This window comes from Chelonoidis abingdonii, chromosome 19 (genome assembly GCF_003597395.2).
Source record: "Chelonoidis abingdonii isolate Lonesome George chromosome 19, CheloAbing_2.0, whole genome shotgun sequence".
NCBI lineage: Eukaryota > Metazoa > Chordata > Testudines > Testudinidae > Chelonoidis > Chelonoidis abingdonii.
This window is the reverse complement of record NC_133787.1, coordinates 43,323,758-43,343,491: the sequence shown is the minus strand read 5'-3', so window position 1 is coordinate 43,343,491 and position 19,734 is coordinate 43,323,758. Positions and strand designations below refer to the sequence as shown.

The window sequence follows — 19,734 nt, the reverse complement described above, 5'->3', positions numbered from 1 at the left end:
TAGTCTCTTACTCTATCTGCGAACCACTTTGCAAAATGGGTTGTTGATCTAATTGTATATTACACCTATACCCCGATATAATGCAACCCTATATAACACGAATTTGGATATAACACAGTAAAGCAGCGCTCTGGGGGGCGGGGCTGCGAACTCCAGTGGATCACCTATAACGCAGTAAGATTTTTCTGCTCCTGAGGACAGCGTTATATTGGGGTAGAGGTGTACAAGTAAATAAAATATTACACCATCAACAATACTAATACCAAGAGAAGAGGCCCTTTCTGGATGGAGCAAAGGAGCAGAACAAGCTTCTGTGGGATAATCCCTTGGGCTGCTACTGTTTCCATCTTTAAGGTGGCGACTGCTCCACAGGATATTAAGAGTAAGGCTGAACTCTAGGGAGCCGCAAACCTGTGTTTGGAGCAGCTATGTTTCTGTGTAGGGGTGAAAGGAGGGCTCTCCCTGGGTCTGGGGAGGGAGCAGGAAGGCAAAGGAGATACAATGGACATACAGTTGGTGCTGGCATAGAGGGCCCGAAGGGAGAAGCCACTCAGAGTCAGTTCCCTCAGCTGATTCCGCTCACAGTGCAGCTGCTCCAGACAGCCAAGGAAGCTCAGATCCAGGTCAGTCAGCTGATTGTCTCGCAAATCCATGTGGGTCACAGATTTGTTCCCCTCCAGGCTGTCAACAGATAATCTCCTCAGGTGGTTCAGCCTAAACACTCAGAGATAAAAGATAAAGGATCAGAGATAAGGACATTGAACTGTTTTTTGGGGAGGTGGGGGACAGAGTGAGATGCTGACAGGAGGGAGAAGTGGGAAAGAAAAGGAGGGACATGGGGCAGTCTGGAGACCAAACTCAGGATAGTAGAGGGGTGAGTGAGGTAGAGGAAGGGTCCTGGTGAAGGGGGATTTTCTGGGAGGGGTACAGACAGTACAATCCCAACGTCTGTTCACCCACTATTCATTGTTGCATTAAATATTGGCTCTACTCAGTTTCTGAGCACTTTTAACAGTCAGGAGATGCTGAGGGCAGCTTCGAAAGGCTAACAGATGAAGGGTCTGGTTCTGGGACAGCGAGCTGTATTGTGTGTGGTCACACAGGAACCTGGGAAGGCACTTGCTATACATGTTAATTCAGCTATAAGATTTTCATGTCTCTTAACTGATCAGAAGTCTCACTGTCTTTCTAAGGATGAAGCAAACCATTGCTGCCGGAATGTTCAGGCTTGAAATCAGTAACTGTCTCATCTCCAGAGAAGCAAGTGAGGCAAGCCCAGGAGAGTCGGTGAGTTCCCTACTACAGAGTGGGAGAGCAGCAGCACTGCACAGCAGAGGACTGGTCAGTGCTCAGTGACCTCAGCCACAGCCACAATTAGCTGCCTTTCTCTGTAATACCCTCCAAAGTGGAATTTCCCAAGCTGTGAAAATACCAATAAGAACACAACCACCCAGGACGCCTCCCAAGCCATGCAATAGCATTTATACAACTTCCTTTGCTGGAAGTGGGGTTGAGGAGCACTCTGGCTGATGTATGTCAAAGCACCTAGAGTGCACTCACCTAAGATCCACATATCTAATGTGGCTCATCCTGTTCAGCACTCCAAGGTTCAGGGTTTCCAGCTGGTTCCCTGCCATGGCCAGTTTGTCCAAGGCAGTGAGTTTCCCACAGACCACTGGGACCTCACTGAAGTTGTTGAAGGAAAGCCTGAAGGAGCAGAGCTGCTGCAGGTTTCCCAGCTCTTCTGGCAAGGATGTGAGGAAATTCCCATCAAGACATAAGGTCTGGAGACTGTGGCAGGCAAAGGGAAAAAGAGAAACATTCATGGATGGAGAATTGAGTCACCTGTTTAACATTGTCAGTTAATTTATACACTGGCCAATTACAGCTTATTATTTCCCATAGCTAACTGTGATTTGTTCCTAGAGTTGTAAGGTTATTACATGATTTATTATTCAGTTAATATGCTTGAGTTCTAAAATCGGATGTGCAAAATATAAATGCTCCGGATTAATATTTCACTTGTGTAGTTAAGCTTCTAGTTATATGAATCAGTGGAAGTTAGCATAAGCAAAGCGTAATTACATTGTAACTGTAGAGTATTTATTGGATAGGCAAGATGGGTGAAGTAACATTATTGGACCAACTTCTGCTGGTGAAAGAGACAAGCTTTAAGAGCTTACACAGAGCTCTTCTTCAGCTCTGGGAAAGTTCTCAGAAGCCATGTCTACACTATACAGTTTTGTCTACAAAAGTCAGCTTTCGTCAACAAAACAGTGGAGGTGAAGACACTGCAATGCTCCTCCTGCCACTTTAGCTCTCCTGCTGTGCTGACATAATAAAAGCACCTGGACGAGAAGCATAGAGGTTTTTGCGACCAAGTTAGAGTGACATAATGTTAGTGTAGACACTGCACTGCTTATGTCACCCTAAGTGGCCTCCAGGTAGTGTCCCACAATGCCCATCATGACTGCTCTGGTTTGAACTCTGCTGCCCTGCAGCCAGGTATACAAGCATGCATTCCTCCCCCCTTATAGCCCCAGAATTTTTGAAATTCCTCTTCCTGTTTGCTTCGTGTAGATAGCTCACATAGCATCTTCCCAGCTGACCATGGTGGGTACCTGCAGCAAACGCACTCCCGCCTGGAGTACACTGGAGTTGTCGGATCTGTGGGGAGAGGAGCTGTGCAGTCGCACCTCTGCTCCACCCACAGGAACTCTGATACCTATGGGCAAATTACTTGTGGCATGGAGCTTAAGGGGTACGAGAGGGACATGCAGCAGTGCCGTGCAAAGATCAAGGAGCTGAGGCCAATCGCCAATCTGGTGCATTGCCAAAGACATGCCACTTCTACAAGGAGCTGCATGCCATCCTCAGCAGCAACCTCACCTCTGCCACCAAGACCCTTGTGGATACTTTGGGGAGGCTGGAAGCAGAAGAGTGAATCCCGAGGATGAAGTGGTGGACAAGGAAGTGGAGTTGGAGGAGGATGGGGGAAAGACAATAGAGATGTCTGGGGGTGTGGCAAGCCAGAACTGCTTTTAACTCCAGGGGGGTCTAGGTAGCCCCAGCACTCTGGCACACCTGATGCAGGAGAGGGGAGCTCCAGTAAATACTCATTGTGCTTTGATACTGTAGGAAGAAATGAGGTAGAGCTGTATTTTTTTTCAAATGGTAGAAGAGCGATAGAAATAACCAACAGTAGCACTATTTGCATCTGCTTCTCATTTCCCTGTGCACCTACACAGAGGAGACATGACGGAAGTTTTCTGATGCACACTGGGATATGCCAGGAATTCTCCATACTGATCTCTAGGAAACTTTTGTGGAGGTACTCTGCAATCCTCTACCAAAGGTTCCTTGGTAAGGCTGCCTTATTTCTTCCCCCACAGTAAGTAACTTTGCTATGCTAATTGGCAATTACTTCTATAGGCACCAAAGCAGCACTCAGGCGAGCTGCATACAGAGTCAGCCTGCAGCTGCACGCATGCAGAAGCTGTGCCCTTGCATCCCTGGTTACCCTGAGGAGATATCAGCTTCTATCACTCCCGCCTTTGGAAAACGTTGCCAGTATTCAGAATAGCGTCCCTAGGCATTTGTAGTCATCTCCCTCTGAAAACCACCCGCCGTTTGTTCCATCTTGCCTCTTTCCCTCTGTGCCAAACCCACCATGGTTAGGGCTCTCGCTGTGCTGTGGGCCTGCTATGAGAAAATGGTGTGAGTAACTTGAAAGGAATGAAGGCTGTGAGTGCACTCATAATAGTGCCTCTGTTTATTGTTTCTTTAGCTTCTTCAGATGTGGCCTTGAGGGTCTATTCCTGCCCACCAGCTGAGCGGCACTGTCTGATAAGGAGACGAACCAGTATGAGTAAAGAAGAAATGTTCAGGGAGGTGCTGCAATTGTCTGATGCTGCTGATAGCAAGCAGAGAGCATTGACAGAGGCTATAAATGAAAAATTGAGAATGGATAGCCAGGAGAGGAAACAGGGGCAGGAGTGGATGATACAGCTGCTTGAGGGCCAACTGGACTTGCTGAGGTCCCTGATTGTGCTGCAGGCGGAACACATCTATGCTTGTCTCCCCCTGCAACCCAAACAGAAACACCTTCTATGCCTTCCCCAAACTCTCCCAACACACCCATTCTTCGCATGTTCCTGGTCCGTCGCAGTACCCCATGCACTCCACCTAGGAACATGTTTCACAGTGATAGCTGGACATACACTCAGCTGTGAAATCCTCATTGTAAAAAGTGCTCTTCATTGTCATATCCCTTGTAGGTAACAGAAATGTTTGTATAGCCGTTAAATAAAAATACACTTATAGAAAGAAAATGAATCTTTATTAGTCTACTACACACGGTGGCTGCTGCTGCTGAAATTCATACATAATAGCAATCACTGCATCTGCAAAGTAAAATTAATGCACACACAGCAATCATTATAAGGCTTACATTACAGTGAAAGAAAGCAATGCCTGGCTCAATTCATTACAGAAAGTCATATTACTGGGGCTCATTGTCAAAATTCTCCCTCAAAGCCTTCCTGATTTGAACAGCCCCCTGTTAAGCCCCTCTAACAGCCCTGGTATGTGGCTGCTCAAAAGCAGCTTCCAGCCAATCCACCTCAAGCCTCCACCCTCTAGGGAAACTTTCCCCCTAGTTTCATAAATGTTAGGCAGAGCACAGCAGGCTGCTATGACCATGGGAATATTTTCCTCACTGAGGTCTAACCTGCCAACAGTGCCAGCAACACTTTAATCTGCCAAAGGCACATTCAACAGTCATTCTGCATCTGCTAAGTCTGGTGTTGAAGCACTCCTTGCTACAGTCAAGGTTTCCGGTGTAAGGCTTCGTGAGCCAGGGGAAAAAGAGGTAGACTAGGTCTCCCAGATCACAATTGGCATTTCCACTTCCCCAGTTACAATCTTCTGGTCTGGAAAGTCAGTCCCTGCTTACAGCTTTCTAAGCAGGCCAGTGTTCCTAAAGATGCATGTACCATGCACCTTCCCTGACCTCCCTGCACTGATGTGGTGAAACAACCTTGGTGATCCACCAGTGCTTGCAGTACCCTAGAAAAGTAGCCCTTTCTGTTGATGCATTCCATTGCAAGGTGATCTGAGGCCAAAATGGGGATATGCATGCCATCTATTGCCCCGCCACAGTTCGGGAATCCCATTGCCTCAAAGCTATTTCCCACACATTGGCCAGAGTTACAGTCCTTTGTAACAGGAGGCAATTAATGGCCCTGCACACCTGCATCACTGCAACACTCACAATGGATTTCCCACCTCCAAACTGATTAACAACTGATCAGTAGCAGTCTGGAGTTGCCAGCTTCCACACAGCAATCGTCACTCGCTTCTCTGCTGTGAGGGCAATTCTCATTTTGGTGTCCTTGCACTGGAGGGCCAGCTCTGCACATAGTTCCAGGAAAGTGGCTTTGAGAATCTGAAAGGTCTGCAGCCACTACTCGTCATCCCATACCTGCATCATGATGTGACCCCACCACTCAGTGCTTGTTTCCCAAGACCAATATCAATGGTCCACCATGTGTAACTGCCCCATAAATACCAACAGCAAGCTTGAATTGTTTCTTTCTGTGGCATGCAGCAGGGCAGACACCACAGTGTCATTATCAGATTCACAGCTCATGAAATACTGCAGGATCAGCCGCATTGTGTTTGTGATGCTCATCACAAGACTGGAGAGCAGTGCAGGATCCATGCTTTCAGACAGAAATGGCAGATGCACAGTTTACAGGGGCTGTTGAAAAATGGCACAAAACGTAGCAGGAAGCCCATGGAATGATGGGATGAAGAAAACTGCATGATGGGATGCTGAGGCCACCCCCACGATTCACTGCGATCCCTTCCCAGAGCACCCAGCAGCAGATGGTGGGGAGCTGCACAATGGGATATCTATCCATAGTGCACTGCTCTCTCTGTCAATGCAAGAGCACCAACTGTGAATGCACTCTGCCAAAACAAGGATTGTTATGTGGACATGCAAAAGTGGTTTAATTACTCCAGTGGATGATCGCCGACCTAACTTAAGTCAACTTAACTTTGTAGTGCAGTCATAGTCAGAGTGTCACAGATAAATATCAGGTGGCGCAGAGTATTTAGCATAAGTAGTTACCACATATTGTAAGAGCCCATTCCAGGTAAAGTGGCCAGTTAACACCTCAGTCATCGGACATAGTGAGTTACAGATTGTTGTAATAAGCCATAAATCCACTGTCTTTATTAAGATCATGATTGTTAGTGTCTAGTAAAGTTATGAATGTAAGCTTCCAGGCTTGGCTTTGGAAGGTGATTGTGACAGGGCATCACCCCACTCCTGCCTCTTTTCTAGCCACACGCCACTCAAAGACCTACTTCTGGCCAAACACCCTGTGTGCAATTTATTTACAATGTTCTGTCCTCCATCCTTACAAACTTGTGCAGCTCTGTATTTCCAATAGCATATACTCCTTTAGGTATCTTCCCACTGAGAGATCTGTCCTGGCTCTGACTCTTCAAAAGTGAAATCCAGGCAAGCTGCATGGAAACTTTTTAAAGACACCATAACAGAGGCTCAATTTAAATGTATACTTCAAATTAAAAAATATAGTAAGAGGACCAAAAAAGCGTCACTGTGGTTAAACAACAAAGTAAAGGAAGCAGTTAGAGGCAAAAAAGACATCAGTTAAAAAGTGGAAGTTAAATCCTATTGAGGAAAATAGAAAGGAACATAGATTCTGGAAAGGGAAGTGTAAAAATATAATTAGAAAAGCCAAAAAAGAAATTGGAAGAACAGCTAGCCAAAGACTCAAAAAGTAACAGCAAATTTTTTTTAAATACATCAGAAGCAGGAAGCCTGCTAAAGAACCAGTAGGACCACTGGACATCAAGATGCTAAAGGAAGATAAGGCCATTGCGGAGAAACTAAATGAATTCTTTGCATCAGTCTTCACAGCTGAGGATGTGAGGGAGATTCCCAAACCTGAGCCATTCTTTCTAGGTGACAAATCTGAGTAACTGTCCCAAACCAAGGTGTCATTAGAGGAGGTTTTGGAACAAATTGATAAATGAAACAGCAATAAGTCACCAGGATCAGATGGTATCAGCCAAGAGTTCTGAAGGAACTCAAATGTGAAATTGCAAACTACAAACTATAGTCTGTACCTATATTTAAATCAGCTTCTGTACCAGATGACTTGGGATAGCTAATGTGATACACCAATTTGAAAAAAGGCTCAGAAGCATCCAAGCATTAACAGGAGGTAAGCCTAAACTTCAGCACATAGACAATTGATTAAATTCTATAGTAAAGAATAGAATTTTCAGACACATAGGAGCCGAACCACACTTTGGTTAGACAATCAGTCATGGTTTCTTGTTCAAGCTCGCAAACATCTCAACTGACCCCCTTAAATCTACTAGAATTCTGCTCTGCAAGAGCCGTCACATGCAGCCCCTATGACAAGCGACAATCCAACGGATATAGCCATTACTTAGATTTTCAGAAACATTTGACAAGCTCCTCACCAAAGACTCTTAAGCAGAAGTCTTAGGATGACATCCTATCTTGAGGAGTACTCAGTGGTAGAGCGAATGCTTTTGTATGTATGTATCTAAAGTTGGTTCATCAGGAGAGGAAAACTTGTTCCACTTACCTCAAGTAAAGAACAAGCAATGGAGCTTAAACTGCAGATCAAGGAGGTTAGTTGGCATTAGGAAAAATTCCTAACTGTCAGGGTACGTTAAAACATGGAATAATTCGCTAGGGAGGTTGTGAATCTCCATCTCTTGGAGATATGTTAAGAGTAGTTAGATATGTCTATCAGGATGGTTAACCAGTATTTGGTCCTGCCACGAGGGCATGGGGAACTGACTCATACCTCTCGAGGTCCCTTCATCCTAATGGTCTAGATGAATCTATGGGATAAGAGAGTAAGGTCCCTTGTGGATCAATGAACTGGTGTTAAAATAGCAAACGAAGGGTAGGAAATAATGGTCAGGTTTCAGAATTGGAGAGAGTAATATGTGCCCCCATAGGTCTGTCCTGGACCAGCACGTCAAATATCTCATAATATTTGAGAAAAGTGGGTAAACAAGCGAGGTGGCAAATTTGCAGACAATACGAAACTACTCAAGATAGCTAAGTGCAAAGCAAACTGCGAAAAAACTGCAAAGGATTCATTAAATGTGGGGACTCGGCAAAATATGAAAGATGAGATTCATATTATAAATGCAAGTAAACCATGCTAAAAAACATAAGCCCAGCTATGTTATAAATAGTGAGAATTCTCTGAAGGGTCAACAAACTGTGGACAGGGGCTCCAGTAGACATGATACCGTAGATTTCACGAAGCCTTGAAGTCCTCACAAGGTTTTACGTAATTAAGCTGTCATGGGATAAAGGAAGGTTCTTTCATGGATTGAACTGGTTGATAAGACAGGGAACAAAGGGCAGGAATTAATGGTAAATTCTCAAATGAGAATGGGAGGGGGGTAATAGTCGTTCCCCAAGGTCAGTTCTGGACCAAATCCTATTCAATTTATTCATAAAGATACTTGGGAAAGGGTAAACCAGTGATGGCAAGCTTGCAGATGATACTAAATACTTCAAGTAGTTAAGACCAAAGCAGCAGGAAAAACTTCAAAAGATCTCACAAAACTAAGTGATTTGGCAACAAAACTGGCAAATGAAATTAATGTGATAAATGTAAAGTTAATGCATCATGGAAAAAATAACCCAACTATACATAAATATGATGGGCTAATCGTACAACGAGTCAGGAAAAATAGATCTTGCGTCATCCGTGGATATTCTCTAAGATGTCCACGCAGTGCACAGAGCAGTGAAAAAGCGAACAGGATGTTAGAATCATTAAAAACGGGATAGAGAATAAGACTGAAATTATATGCCCTTGTATAAATCCATGGTACGCCACATTCAATACTGTGTACAGATGTGGTCTCCTCACCTCAAAAGATATCTAGCACTAGAAAAGGTTTCAGAAAGGGCAATAAATGATTAGGGGTTTGTAGAGGTTCCATATGAGAAAGATTAAAGAGCTAGGCCTTTCAGCTTGGAAAAGAGGAGACTAAGGGATGATAATAGAGGTATATAAAATCATGATGGATGTGAGAAAGTGGCTAAGAAGTTATTTACTTATTCCAAATACAAGAACTAGGGTCACCAAATGAAATTAATAGTGCAGTTTAAAACAATAAAAGAAAGTTCTTCTTCACACAGCGCACAGTCAACTTGTGGAACTCCTTACCTGAGGAGGTTGTGAAGCTGGGACTAAAATGTTTAAAAGGGACACTGGATAAATTATGGTGGCTAAGTCCATAAATGGCTATTAGGCAGGATGGGTAAAGAATTGTCCCTAGGGTCTATTTATCAGAGGATGGAGATGGATGGCAGGAGAGAGATCACTTGATCATTGCCTGTTAGGTTCACTCCCTCTGGGGCACCTGGCATTGGCCACTGTCAGTAGACAGATACTGGGCTAGATGGACCTTTGGTCTGACCCGGTACGGCCGCTCTTATGTTCTTATGTTCAGCTATTCACATAAAATGATGGGGTCTGAATTAGCTGTTACCACTTGAGAGAGAGAGAGATCATGGAATCATTGTGAATAGTTATCTGAAAACATCCACTCAATTTGCAGTGGCAGTCAAAAAACCTAACAGAATATTGGGAATCATTAAAAAAGGGATAGATAATGAGACAGAAAATATCATATTGCCTCTATATAAATCCACGGTATGTCCACATCATGAATACTGTGTTCAGATCTGGTTGCCCCTTCTCAAAAAAAGATATATTAGAATTAGAAAAGGTACAGAGAAGGGGTATGGAACAGCTTTCATATGAGGAGAAATTATTAAGACTGGGACTTTTTGGCTTGGAAAAGAGATGATTAAGGGGGGGACATGACAGAGGTCTATAAAATCATGACTGGTGTGGAGAAAGTAAATAAGGAAGTGTTATTTAATCCTCCTCATAACACAAGAACAAGGGGTCACCAAATGAAATTAATAGACAGCAGGTTTAAAACAAACAAAAGGAAGTACACGTTTTCACACAATGCACAGTCAACCTGTAGAATTCAGTGCCAGGGGATGTTGTGAAGACCAAGACTATAATAGGGTTCAAAACAGAATTAGACCTAAGTTCATGGAGCCTAGATCCATCAATGGCTATTAGCCAGGATGGGTAGGGATGCCAAACCACATTCTAAAGTCTCCCTAACCTGTTTGCCAGAAGCTGGGAATGGGCGACAGGGGATGGATCACTTGATGATTCCCTGTTCTGTTCACTCCCTCTGAAGCACCTGGCATTTGCCACTGTTGGAAGATAGAAAACTGGGCTAGATGGACCATTGATCTGATACAATATGGCCGTTCTTATGTTCTAAGACTCTCAATCTCTTCCCCCAACCTGGCACTTCCTTCCTGTACCTTTTCTACTTTTTGGGTTAATTAGCCTTGTAGCTCTCTCCAGTCCATCCCCAATTGCTCAACTTGACACAGTTTTGCCCCTCAGGTTTACTCCAGGGTGATTTAATTGGTGATCCAGTTATCAGAGTGTTGGTACAGCTACTGTTGCCCAGCACTGTCATAGTACTCTGAAGGTTTCCTTTACGGATGAGGACTGATCGGTCAGATACAAAGTGACTGCCTTGTGAAAACGGTTCGCCCACAGGCGATCTGGTGTTTTTGTCTTTCAGCATCTTTCTGTGAGTTCATGTGAGAGCACAGTGATTGTCTCATTTCACCCACACATTTATTAACGGGGTGTTTAATGCACTGGGTAAGGTACACCATACATTGTGACAGGCCTGTGCAGGACCCGTGTATATTGAAAGGTGTATTGTGTTCATCATCATAGCAGTGGAGTTATGTCTACAGGTTCTGCATCTCTTGTTATGGCAGGATTTGGTGCTGCTTTGAGTTGGTGCGTTCAGGTCAGTGCGGAACTTTACTCTGATGATGACAACTAAGTCTACCTACATTAGGTCAGCGTACTGCCACTGCAGTAATTACTGCGACTTTTCACGTCCACACTACCCTTCTTCTGTCGGTGGTGCGCGTGGTCACCAGGAGCATTTGCCTCAACTTACAGGGGACGGTTTAGGGGGCTGAGAGGCCAGGCTCCCAGTTCGGAGCTTGGTGCCAAGTTGACAGGCAATGTAAGTAACACAGTGTCTACACAAACACTGCGTCACTCTAACTATATAGACCTCAGTGTTACAACTCTTATGTAGGTGGAGTAATTAAGTTGGTGTAGTGAGGGAATTACATTGGCAGAAGCAACAATGTAGTATAGATCAGGGTTTCTCAAACAGAGGTCGCTGCTTGTGTAGGGAAAGCCCCTGGCAGGCCGGGCCGGTTTGTTTACCTGCCCTGTCCACAAGTCCAGCTGTTCACGGCTCCCAGTGGCCGCAGATCGCTGCTCCGGGCCAATGGGAGCTGCTGGAAGTGGTGGCCAGTAAGTCCCTCGGCCCTTGCTGCTTCCAGCAGCTCCTCGGAGCAGCAATCTGCAGCCAGTGGGAGCCACGATCGGCCGGACCTGCGGACGGGGCAGGTAAACAAACCAGCCCAGCCCGCCAGGAGCTTTCCCTAAAAGAGCAGCAACCCCTGTTTGACAGACCCTGGTGTAGATACTTAAAAAGTTAGGTCGATGTAAGCTGCCTTATATTAACCTAATTCTGTAATGTAGATCTGGCAATATTTATAGTGGAAAACAATAAGAAGTTTAACATCAAAAATTCAAGCAATAGTGAATAAGCACAAGCAACAGTTACATATAAAACAAAACAACAAAAGACTTTCTAGAAACTAAACTTAACTAATAGGCTAGCTTTCTGTCTAAAATTTATCTTACCACCAAAATCCTCTGCAGCATTTTCAACAAAAGTTGGGTAAGATGCCATTTTCATGAATGTAAACACATTGCTTGTTTACTTCCTAGGTCCAGAATAGGAGGGTGTATTCTTTACCATCTACCTATATTCCCTATAGTTCATTGTCTGTATTCAGAGACTGTGGCCTGGTCTACACTACGCATTTATACCGAATTTAGCAGCGTTAAACCGATTTAGCCCTGCACCCGTCCACACGAGGCCCTTTATATCGATTTAAAGGGCTCTTTAAACCGGTTTCTGTACTCCTCCCCGACGAGAGGAGTAGCGCTGAAATTGGTATTGCAATGTTGGATGAGGGTTAGTGTGGCCGCAAATCGACGGTATTGGCCTCCGGGCGGTATCCCACACTGCATCATTGTGACTGCTCTGGAAAGCCATCTGAACTTGGATGCACTGGCCAGGTACACAGGAAAAGCCCCGTGAACTTTTGAATTTCATTTCCTGTTTGGCCAGCGTGGAGGTCACCAGCACAGGTGACTACTGCAGAGATCATCAGCACAGGTAACAATGCAGTCTCCTGAGAATTGAAAAAGGCTCAGCATGGACCGCACGGGTATGAATTCATGATTGCTGTACGGGGAAGATTCTGATGCTAAAGAACTCCATTCCAAAAGAGAATGAAAAACATTTGAAAACAATTTTCGAAGGCCAATGATGCAGAGAAGGCCACACCAGGGACTCAGTACGTGCATGTGAAAGTTAAGGAGCTCAAGACACAGCCTCAGACAACAAAGAGCAATGAAGGTCCAGGGGCAGGGGCTGAAAACATGCCACTTTCTATGCTGAGCTGCAGGCAATTTGGGGTCGCCAGGTTCCCTCCCGTCGTGATTCAGTGGGTTGGTATCTCAGCCATGCCTGAGGATGCTGCAGGGACGGGGAATGATGAGGAGGGGATGAAGAGGATGAGCCTTGCAGAGAGCACAAAGCATCCATTCTCCCACAGCCACGAGCTTTTTCTCACCAGACGGAATTCCCTCCAACCTCACTGCCCAGACAAGGAAAGCCATGGACAGCGACTTGGTGATGTACTTTGTAAATATAAAACATGGTTTTAAAAGCATAGCATGTTTTAATGATTAATTTGCTGAGGGACTTCGGATGCATTCGGCCGGTTATTATTGGAAAAGTCTGTTAACATGTCTGGGGATGGACGGAAATTCCTCCAGGACATCCTCATGAAGCTTTCTGGATGGTACTCCAAAAGCCTTTGCAGAAGGTTTCTGGGGGGGGGGGAGGAGGAGAAAGCTATTCCATCCTCCTGGTAGATTACTTGACACACATGCACAGTGAAGTATCTGGTATGATTGCCTGACAAAGCTAGCTGAAAAGGTTCCGGTGTTGCTGGCATTCCAGCAACCTATGTTTCTTTATCTTGCTGTGTATCCTCGGAGAGTGATATCGTTCATGGTAACTAGTTGAAATTCAGGAATTTAATTAAGGGGACAGATATGACTCATAACGATAGTTAAGAGGGTTAATGTCTCTTTTAACTTGTAAGGGTTAAGAAGCTCAGTAAACCTGGCTGATACTACAGAGGACCAATAGGGAAGACACAGATTACTTTCAGATTTTCAGTGGAGGGAAGTCTTTTGTTTGTTCTCTTTGTGTTGTTGTTCGCTCTCAGAACTGAGAGGGATGGGACATCAATCCAGGCTCTCCAAATCTTTCTGAATCAGTCTCTCATGTTTCAAACTTGTAAGTAATTAGCCAGGCAAGGCGTGTTAGTCTTATGTTTGTTTTTCTCAACTTGTAAATGTTTCTTTTTGCTGGAAGGATTTTACCTCTGTTTCCTATAACCTTGAACCTAAGGCTGTGGGGGCCCCCTCTGATCTACAGGAATCTGATTACCCTGTAAAGCATTTTCCATCCTGATTTTACAGAGATGATTTTTATCTTTTTTTTTAAGAATCTGATTGATTTTTCCTTGTTTTAAGATCCAAGGGGATTGGGTCTGGACTCACCAGGGATTGGGGGGGGGGGGAGGAAGGAGCAGGGATGGTTAATTCCTCCTTGTTTTAAGATCCAAGGGGTTTGGATCTGTGTTCACCAGGGAACAGGTGAAGCCTCTCAAGGCAACCCAGGGAGGGGAAAGTTTTCGGGGGACAGAAAGTGCCCCAGACACTGAAATTCTGGGTGGTGGCAGTGTTACCAGATCTAAGCTAGTAATTAAGCTTAGAAGGGTCCATGCAGGTCCCCCACAGCCGTACCCTAAAGTTCAGATGGGGAAAAAACCTTGACACATGGCCATTTCTACTGGGCTGTTTGCCTGTTGCTTAAAAGAAATCCTTCCTTGAAGGTAGCCAAGCCGGGGGGGAGGGGGGGGGGAGTGGCGCTGAGCTTTTTCGCGTTTAGCTAGCAGTGATCTTCAATGATACCAGCCACGTGGTGGTAAAGCGATCATCCCAGAGAATTGGATGGGTGGGTGGTTTCTGCTGCTGCATGTTAACAGGAAAGAAGCAGCACTGAACGGGATTTGCTTGGTATTTGGGAAAGGAGGGCTCTGTGTATATGGAGGCTGCAGAAGCCGAAAGACAATGGCTTACCATGGATGCATGCAAGCTGAATTCTGCTGCCTGGACCTACGTCTGTGAGATCTCTACCACCGAGCCGCAGGCACTCAATATTAAGATGCAAAATGCGACCTTGTAGTGAAATCACATGTGCTATATAAGGTGAATAGTGTTGTTCACCGTGAAAGAGTATAAGCACTGTTCTGTAAAATATATCTTTTTAAATACTTCTCTCTCTTTTTTCCCTCCCTCATGCTGCTGCAAATTTTTCAAGCCTCTCTACTCCATCCCGAAGGCTCTCTCAGATAAGGCGGCGGAAAAAAAAGACGCAAGACGAAATGTTCTCAGAAATCATGGAAGTGACCCACAGTGAAAGAGCTCATCTGAATGAGTGGAAGGACGCGGTATCAAATTACAGGAAAGATGCCAGTGAACATGAGTACAGGAGGGACCAACGTGAGGACAGGAGGGACGCTCGAGATGAGAAGTGGCAGCAGGAAGATCAGAGGTGTAGGCAGGAAGATCAGCGGTGGCAGGATGCAACTCTGGGGCTGCTGCATGATCAAACTGACATCCTCTGACGTCTGGTGGACCTTCAGGAACAGAACCAGGATCACAAAGTACCGCTGCAGCCCCTGTGTAACCACTCTCACCCCTCACCATGTTCCATATCCTCCTCACCCAGACATGTAAGAACGCGTGGGGGAAGGCTTCGTGCACCCACCCACTCCACCCCAGTGGACAGCCCAATCAAAAGGCTCATTATTATGAAATTTTTTAAGTGGCCTTTTCCTTCCCTCCTATCCTCCTCCCAAACCACACCCGGGCTATCTTGTCAGTTCTCTCCCTCTTTTTATAATGAATTAATAAAGAATACATGATTTTTAAATGATAATGACTTTATTTCCTTAGAAAGCAAGCTGTAATTGAAGCGAGAAGGTGGGTTGCTTACAAGGAATGAGTCAATCAAGGGGGGGTGTTCATCAAGGGGAAACAAACACAGCAGTCAGACCGTACCCTGGTCCGTGATGAAACTTGTTTTCAAAGCTTCTCTGATGCGCACCGCTTCCTGGGGTGCTCTTCTAATCGCCCTTGTGTCTGGCTGCGCATAAACAGTGGCCAGGTGATTTGCCTCAGCCTCCCACCACGCCATAAAGGTCTCCCCCTTACTCTCTCAGAGATTGTGGAGCACATAGCAAGCAGCAATAACAATCGGGACATTGATTTGGCTGAGGTCTGAGCGAGTCAAGTAAGTGCACAGCAGTGCCTTTAACGGCCAAAGGCACATTCTCCACCATCTGCACTTGCTCAGCTGTAGCTGAACAATCTGACTACTGTCGTGCTGTGTGGGTTATGAGCCTGGCATCAAGGGTAGGCTGGGTCCCCAGGATAACTACATCGCTTTCACATCCCCAACTGTTATTTTCTGGATCTGGGAAGCAGTACCTTGCTGGAGCAGTTTAAATAGAGTAGTGTTCTGGAAGGAGCGAGCGTCTATAACCCTTCTGGCGCAGGTGGGATGTTGGTGAAACGTCCTTTGTGATCACCAGTCCTTGCGCACCACTGAAAAGAACCATTGGGTTAATGTAGCTGGGTGCCTGATGCCACGAATAGGATCGTCCATCTATGCCCCTCAAGTCATTTGCAGCAAAGCCATCACTAAATGACTTGCACAATTCCACAGTTAACGTTTGTAGCAGCTAGGCTTATGTTAGCACGGTTAAGCTATGTGCCATCACAAGCAGTCACATAACATAGGATTTCCCTCACCACCATTGATGTATTGGAGAAGAATGTTCAGCCAAAAGCCTCTGGAAGCTTGAGTGCAGAGCCGGACGAGGACCTTTTGGGGGGAACGGGGAGCTGTCTGGGCACTGCAAGCTTCCAGAGGGCTATTGTATTCGCTTCTCATGTGAGGCTGCTCTCTCTTGGCTCTGCGTTCAGGCAAGGGAAAGCAAGTCAAAGTTCCATGGAAGTCCCTTACACATGAGAAGTTTCACAGCCACTGGGGAAATCAGCCAAACTGCAAAACTAGCGTCCCACCAGTCTGTGCTTGTTTCCCCGGGCCAATGGCGTTCACTGGCTAGACGCCTAATTCCCATCGAGGATTCCAAAGCGCAGGGACGCAGTTGAAGAGAATCTGTGTCATGTCTCATCAATCTCATCACAGCGCAGCGTAAGCCGCCTCTCCTCATGGTTTGCAGGGTCCTGGTTCAGTAGAAACCCTGCCAAAAATCGATGGAAACAACGAGCGAAGTGGTTTAAACATCACGATTGAAGTCTTTGAGGAGGCAGGGCCATGTTTTGTGGTGCTATGGGTTTGCACAGTTACCAGGAAACAAAGCACGCAACGTTTTGTCGCTGTTTTTCACGGAGGGAGGGGTGAGGCTGTAGTCAGAACCACCCGCAACAATGTTTTTTGCCCCATCAGGCACTGGGATCTCAACCCAGAATTCCAAGGGGCGGGGGAGACTGCGGGAACTATGGGATAGCTATGGGATAGCTATCCACAGTGCAATGCTCTGGAAATCGACACTAATGTCGGTACATGGACGCACACCGCCAAATTAATGTGTTAACTGTGGCCACGTGCACTCGACTTTATACAATCTGTTTTAAAAAACTGGTTTCTGTAAAATCGGAATAATCCCGTAGCGTAGACATATCCTGTATAACCACCTGTAATTCATTCTTCCTGAGTGCTCCTCCCCTGCTGACTTCACATCTCTTTGATAACTTCATATGTAAACAGGCATCCATTTATAATGCTTAATTTACTCGTCTGCCAGAAAACTTGTTCTTTCACTCCTGCTGGTGATTCGTTCTTCAATACAAGCTCTAAAAATATATTTTCAGTGTATATATACACAACTCCTCACACAGAATCTGTACATACATTTCACAACTATAGTAATAACCAGTGTGATCCTGGCTTTCATGTAAGCCCTCACATGACATTTTTTAGTGCACTAGAATGTATCTATCAGAATCAGGACATTCCTGTAACACACTGGTCACACTGGTCAGCTGGCATTAGGGCCTCCTTGGGTCATACTGTGAAAGTCACTCTTGGGTTCTCAGTAAGGGTCACAGAGCAAGAGGACCTGCCTCAACAGTGATGCCTTTACTCTGTCTGCACTCAAACCAAGACATAGGGCAAGTCTATAACCACAGATGAGAGGTGTTTAAGGGCCAAGACAAAAGTCAAATAACTCACTTGAACAGGTTGCCAATCTGGCTTGGCAGGTGATGAAGCCCATTACAGGAAATGTTGAGTTCAGTCAGAGTGGAGATCTCACACAGTAATATAGGAAGCTCCCCCAGCATATTATGGGACAGGTTCAGGCCTTTCAGCTGAGAGAACCTAAATGTCAAGTGTACAAGTTATTCATAAAGCATAGCGGTTAGTGACAAATACACATACATGGACAAGCACAAAGGTTCTCTGAAGTAGTCCAAGTTCTTTCCTAAATATGACATCTCCTCTTCTCAAACGAGCTATAGCAAGGCATTTCCTGCACCAAACAGGTTATAATCCATCAATAATATATACCTAAGGCTAAGATTTTGTCACGGACATTTTTAGTAAAAGTCACAGACAGGTCACAAGCAAAAAAAGAAAAATTCATGGAAGAGGTGACCTGTTCGTGACTTTTACTAAAAATATCCCTGACAAAATGGGGATCTGCAGGTCCCCACACTGTCTGAAGTGGGACAGCTGCACAGGGACTAGGAGCCGCCTGCAGCAGCTGAGGGGTGTGGGGTACCCCTATCGCCTGCAGCACCACAGGCCCATGGCAGTGGGGAGCTCAGGGGTTTCCCTGCCACAGCTGGGAGCTGCGGGGTTTCCTGCTGCCTGCAGCAGCCAGAGGGTCAGGGGTTCCTCCACCACTGGAGGCTCTGGGGGCCCCTGCCGTGGCCAGGAGCTCGGGGGTTCCCCCACCACCATCATGAGCTCGGGAGTACCCCGCCATCTATGGTGGCTTGGAGCTCCAGGGGCCACCAGAGGCGATGGGGTACTTCACAGTCCCCTGCCCCCATGGGTGGCGGGGGACCCTGCAACTCCCAACCACCACAGGCTGAAGTCACAGAGGTCGCTGGGTGTCACAGATTCCATGACTTCTGCAACCTCTGACTAAATTGTAGCCTTATCCATAACATTGCTTCTGCTCTATATTGGGTAGGACAAGAGAAGTCTAAAGTTAGGTCAACTCAGCTATGTTGCTCAGGAGTGTGAAAAATGCAGAGCTAGGTAGTTAAACCGACCTAAACGCAGGTAGACAGCTCTAGGTCAACGGAAGAATTCTTCGGTCGAACTGGCTACTGCCTGTTGGGGAGAAGATTTACTACAGCTACAGCAAAACCCTACACTGAAGTGCTGTAGCAGTGCAGCTGCAGTGTTTCTAGTGAAGACAGACTAAGAGTTACATAACACTCCTATCTCTTTAAACTCAGAAGGAAAGCAGACAATTATCTGTCTGCTAGATAAATACCTTGGATTCGGGACTATAAACATTGGAACAGGAGATTAACTAGCCTCAAACTCACTGACTAACTGGGAGGCTTTTAACTAGTTCCAGCTATCCCTTGATTGGCTTCAGGTGCCCCTATCAATGTAGCTATCTCCACTTCCTTCTAGAAAGATCTTAATTGGCCCCAGGTGTCTGGATTAACCTGGAGCAACTGTCATTTGATTACCATGGTACTAGGGATTTGGTTAGCCTGGGGCTAACATACTGTTCCTTACTACTTTACTGTAGCCATCTGGCCTTGCCCCATCACAATATGCACTTCTAGTGCAGATGAGGCTGTTGTAATTTTAACATATATGTTAGCTGGTCAAGGTAAACCTCACGCATGTTAGCTGTCTAGGCTCCCCCCAGGGTTTATTCCCAGATTACCTCTACCTGCTAACACATGCTAAAAATACACCTTTTTCACTAGTGAAGACAAAGCCTCAGAGATTGGCACAAAGAACGAAGACTCTCTAGAAATGGAAAGCTAATACCCTACGGTAACTAAGCAGAAGTAGTACCTACCCAGCTTGGCTCTTGATGAGCACAAGAATAGATACATCATGCAAACTGTTTCTTCTGTTTTATTTGGATCTTTGTTCTGTATTCTTACTAAATCTTGTTTTTAAAATTCTTGGGAATGTCACATACACTGCCTCAGAGTTAAAACAGTCCACCTCAAAAAAAGAGACTCCCATGCTCAACATTCTGTCTCAAAGGTATAGACTAACGATTCCTGTTGCATAAGGTGTGTGACTCCTTTCTCAAGGCTGTGGTCTGAGACATAT

The 19,734-nt window shown here is 45.5% G+C and overlaps 1 protein-coding gene across 3 annotated transcripts in view; it reads right to left on the bottom strand.

Moving 5' to 3' along the window:
• Positions 1-19,734, bottom strand: part of PHLPP2 (PH domain and leucine rich repeat protein phosphatase 2) — a 134,835-nt gene that overhangs the window by 64,966 nt on the left and 50,135 nt on the right. For all 3 annotated transcript variants that reach the window (XM_075073616.1, XM_075073618.1, XM_075073617.1), the window contains exons 6-8: positions 17,650-17,796; positions 1,561-1,791; positions 512-714 (exon numbers count right to left, since the gene is read on the bottom strand). In XM_075073616.1, the coding sequence (XP_074929717.1) occupies positions 512-714; positions 1,561-1,791; positions 17,650-17,796 (581 nt within the window). The remainder of the gene's footprint in view (positions 1-511; positions 715-1,560; positions 1,792-17,649; positions 17,797-19,734) is intronic.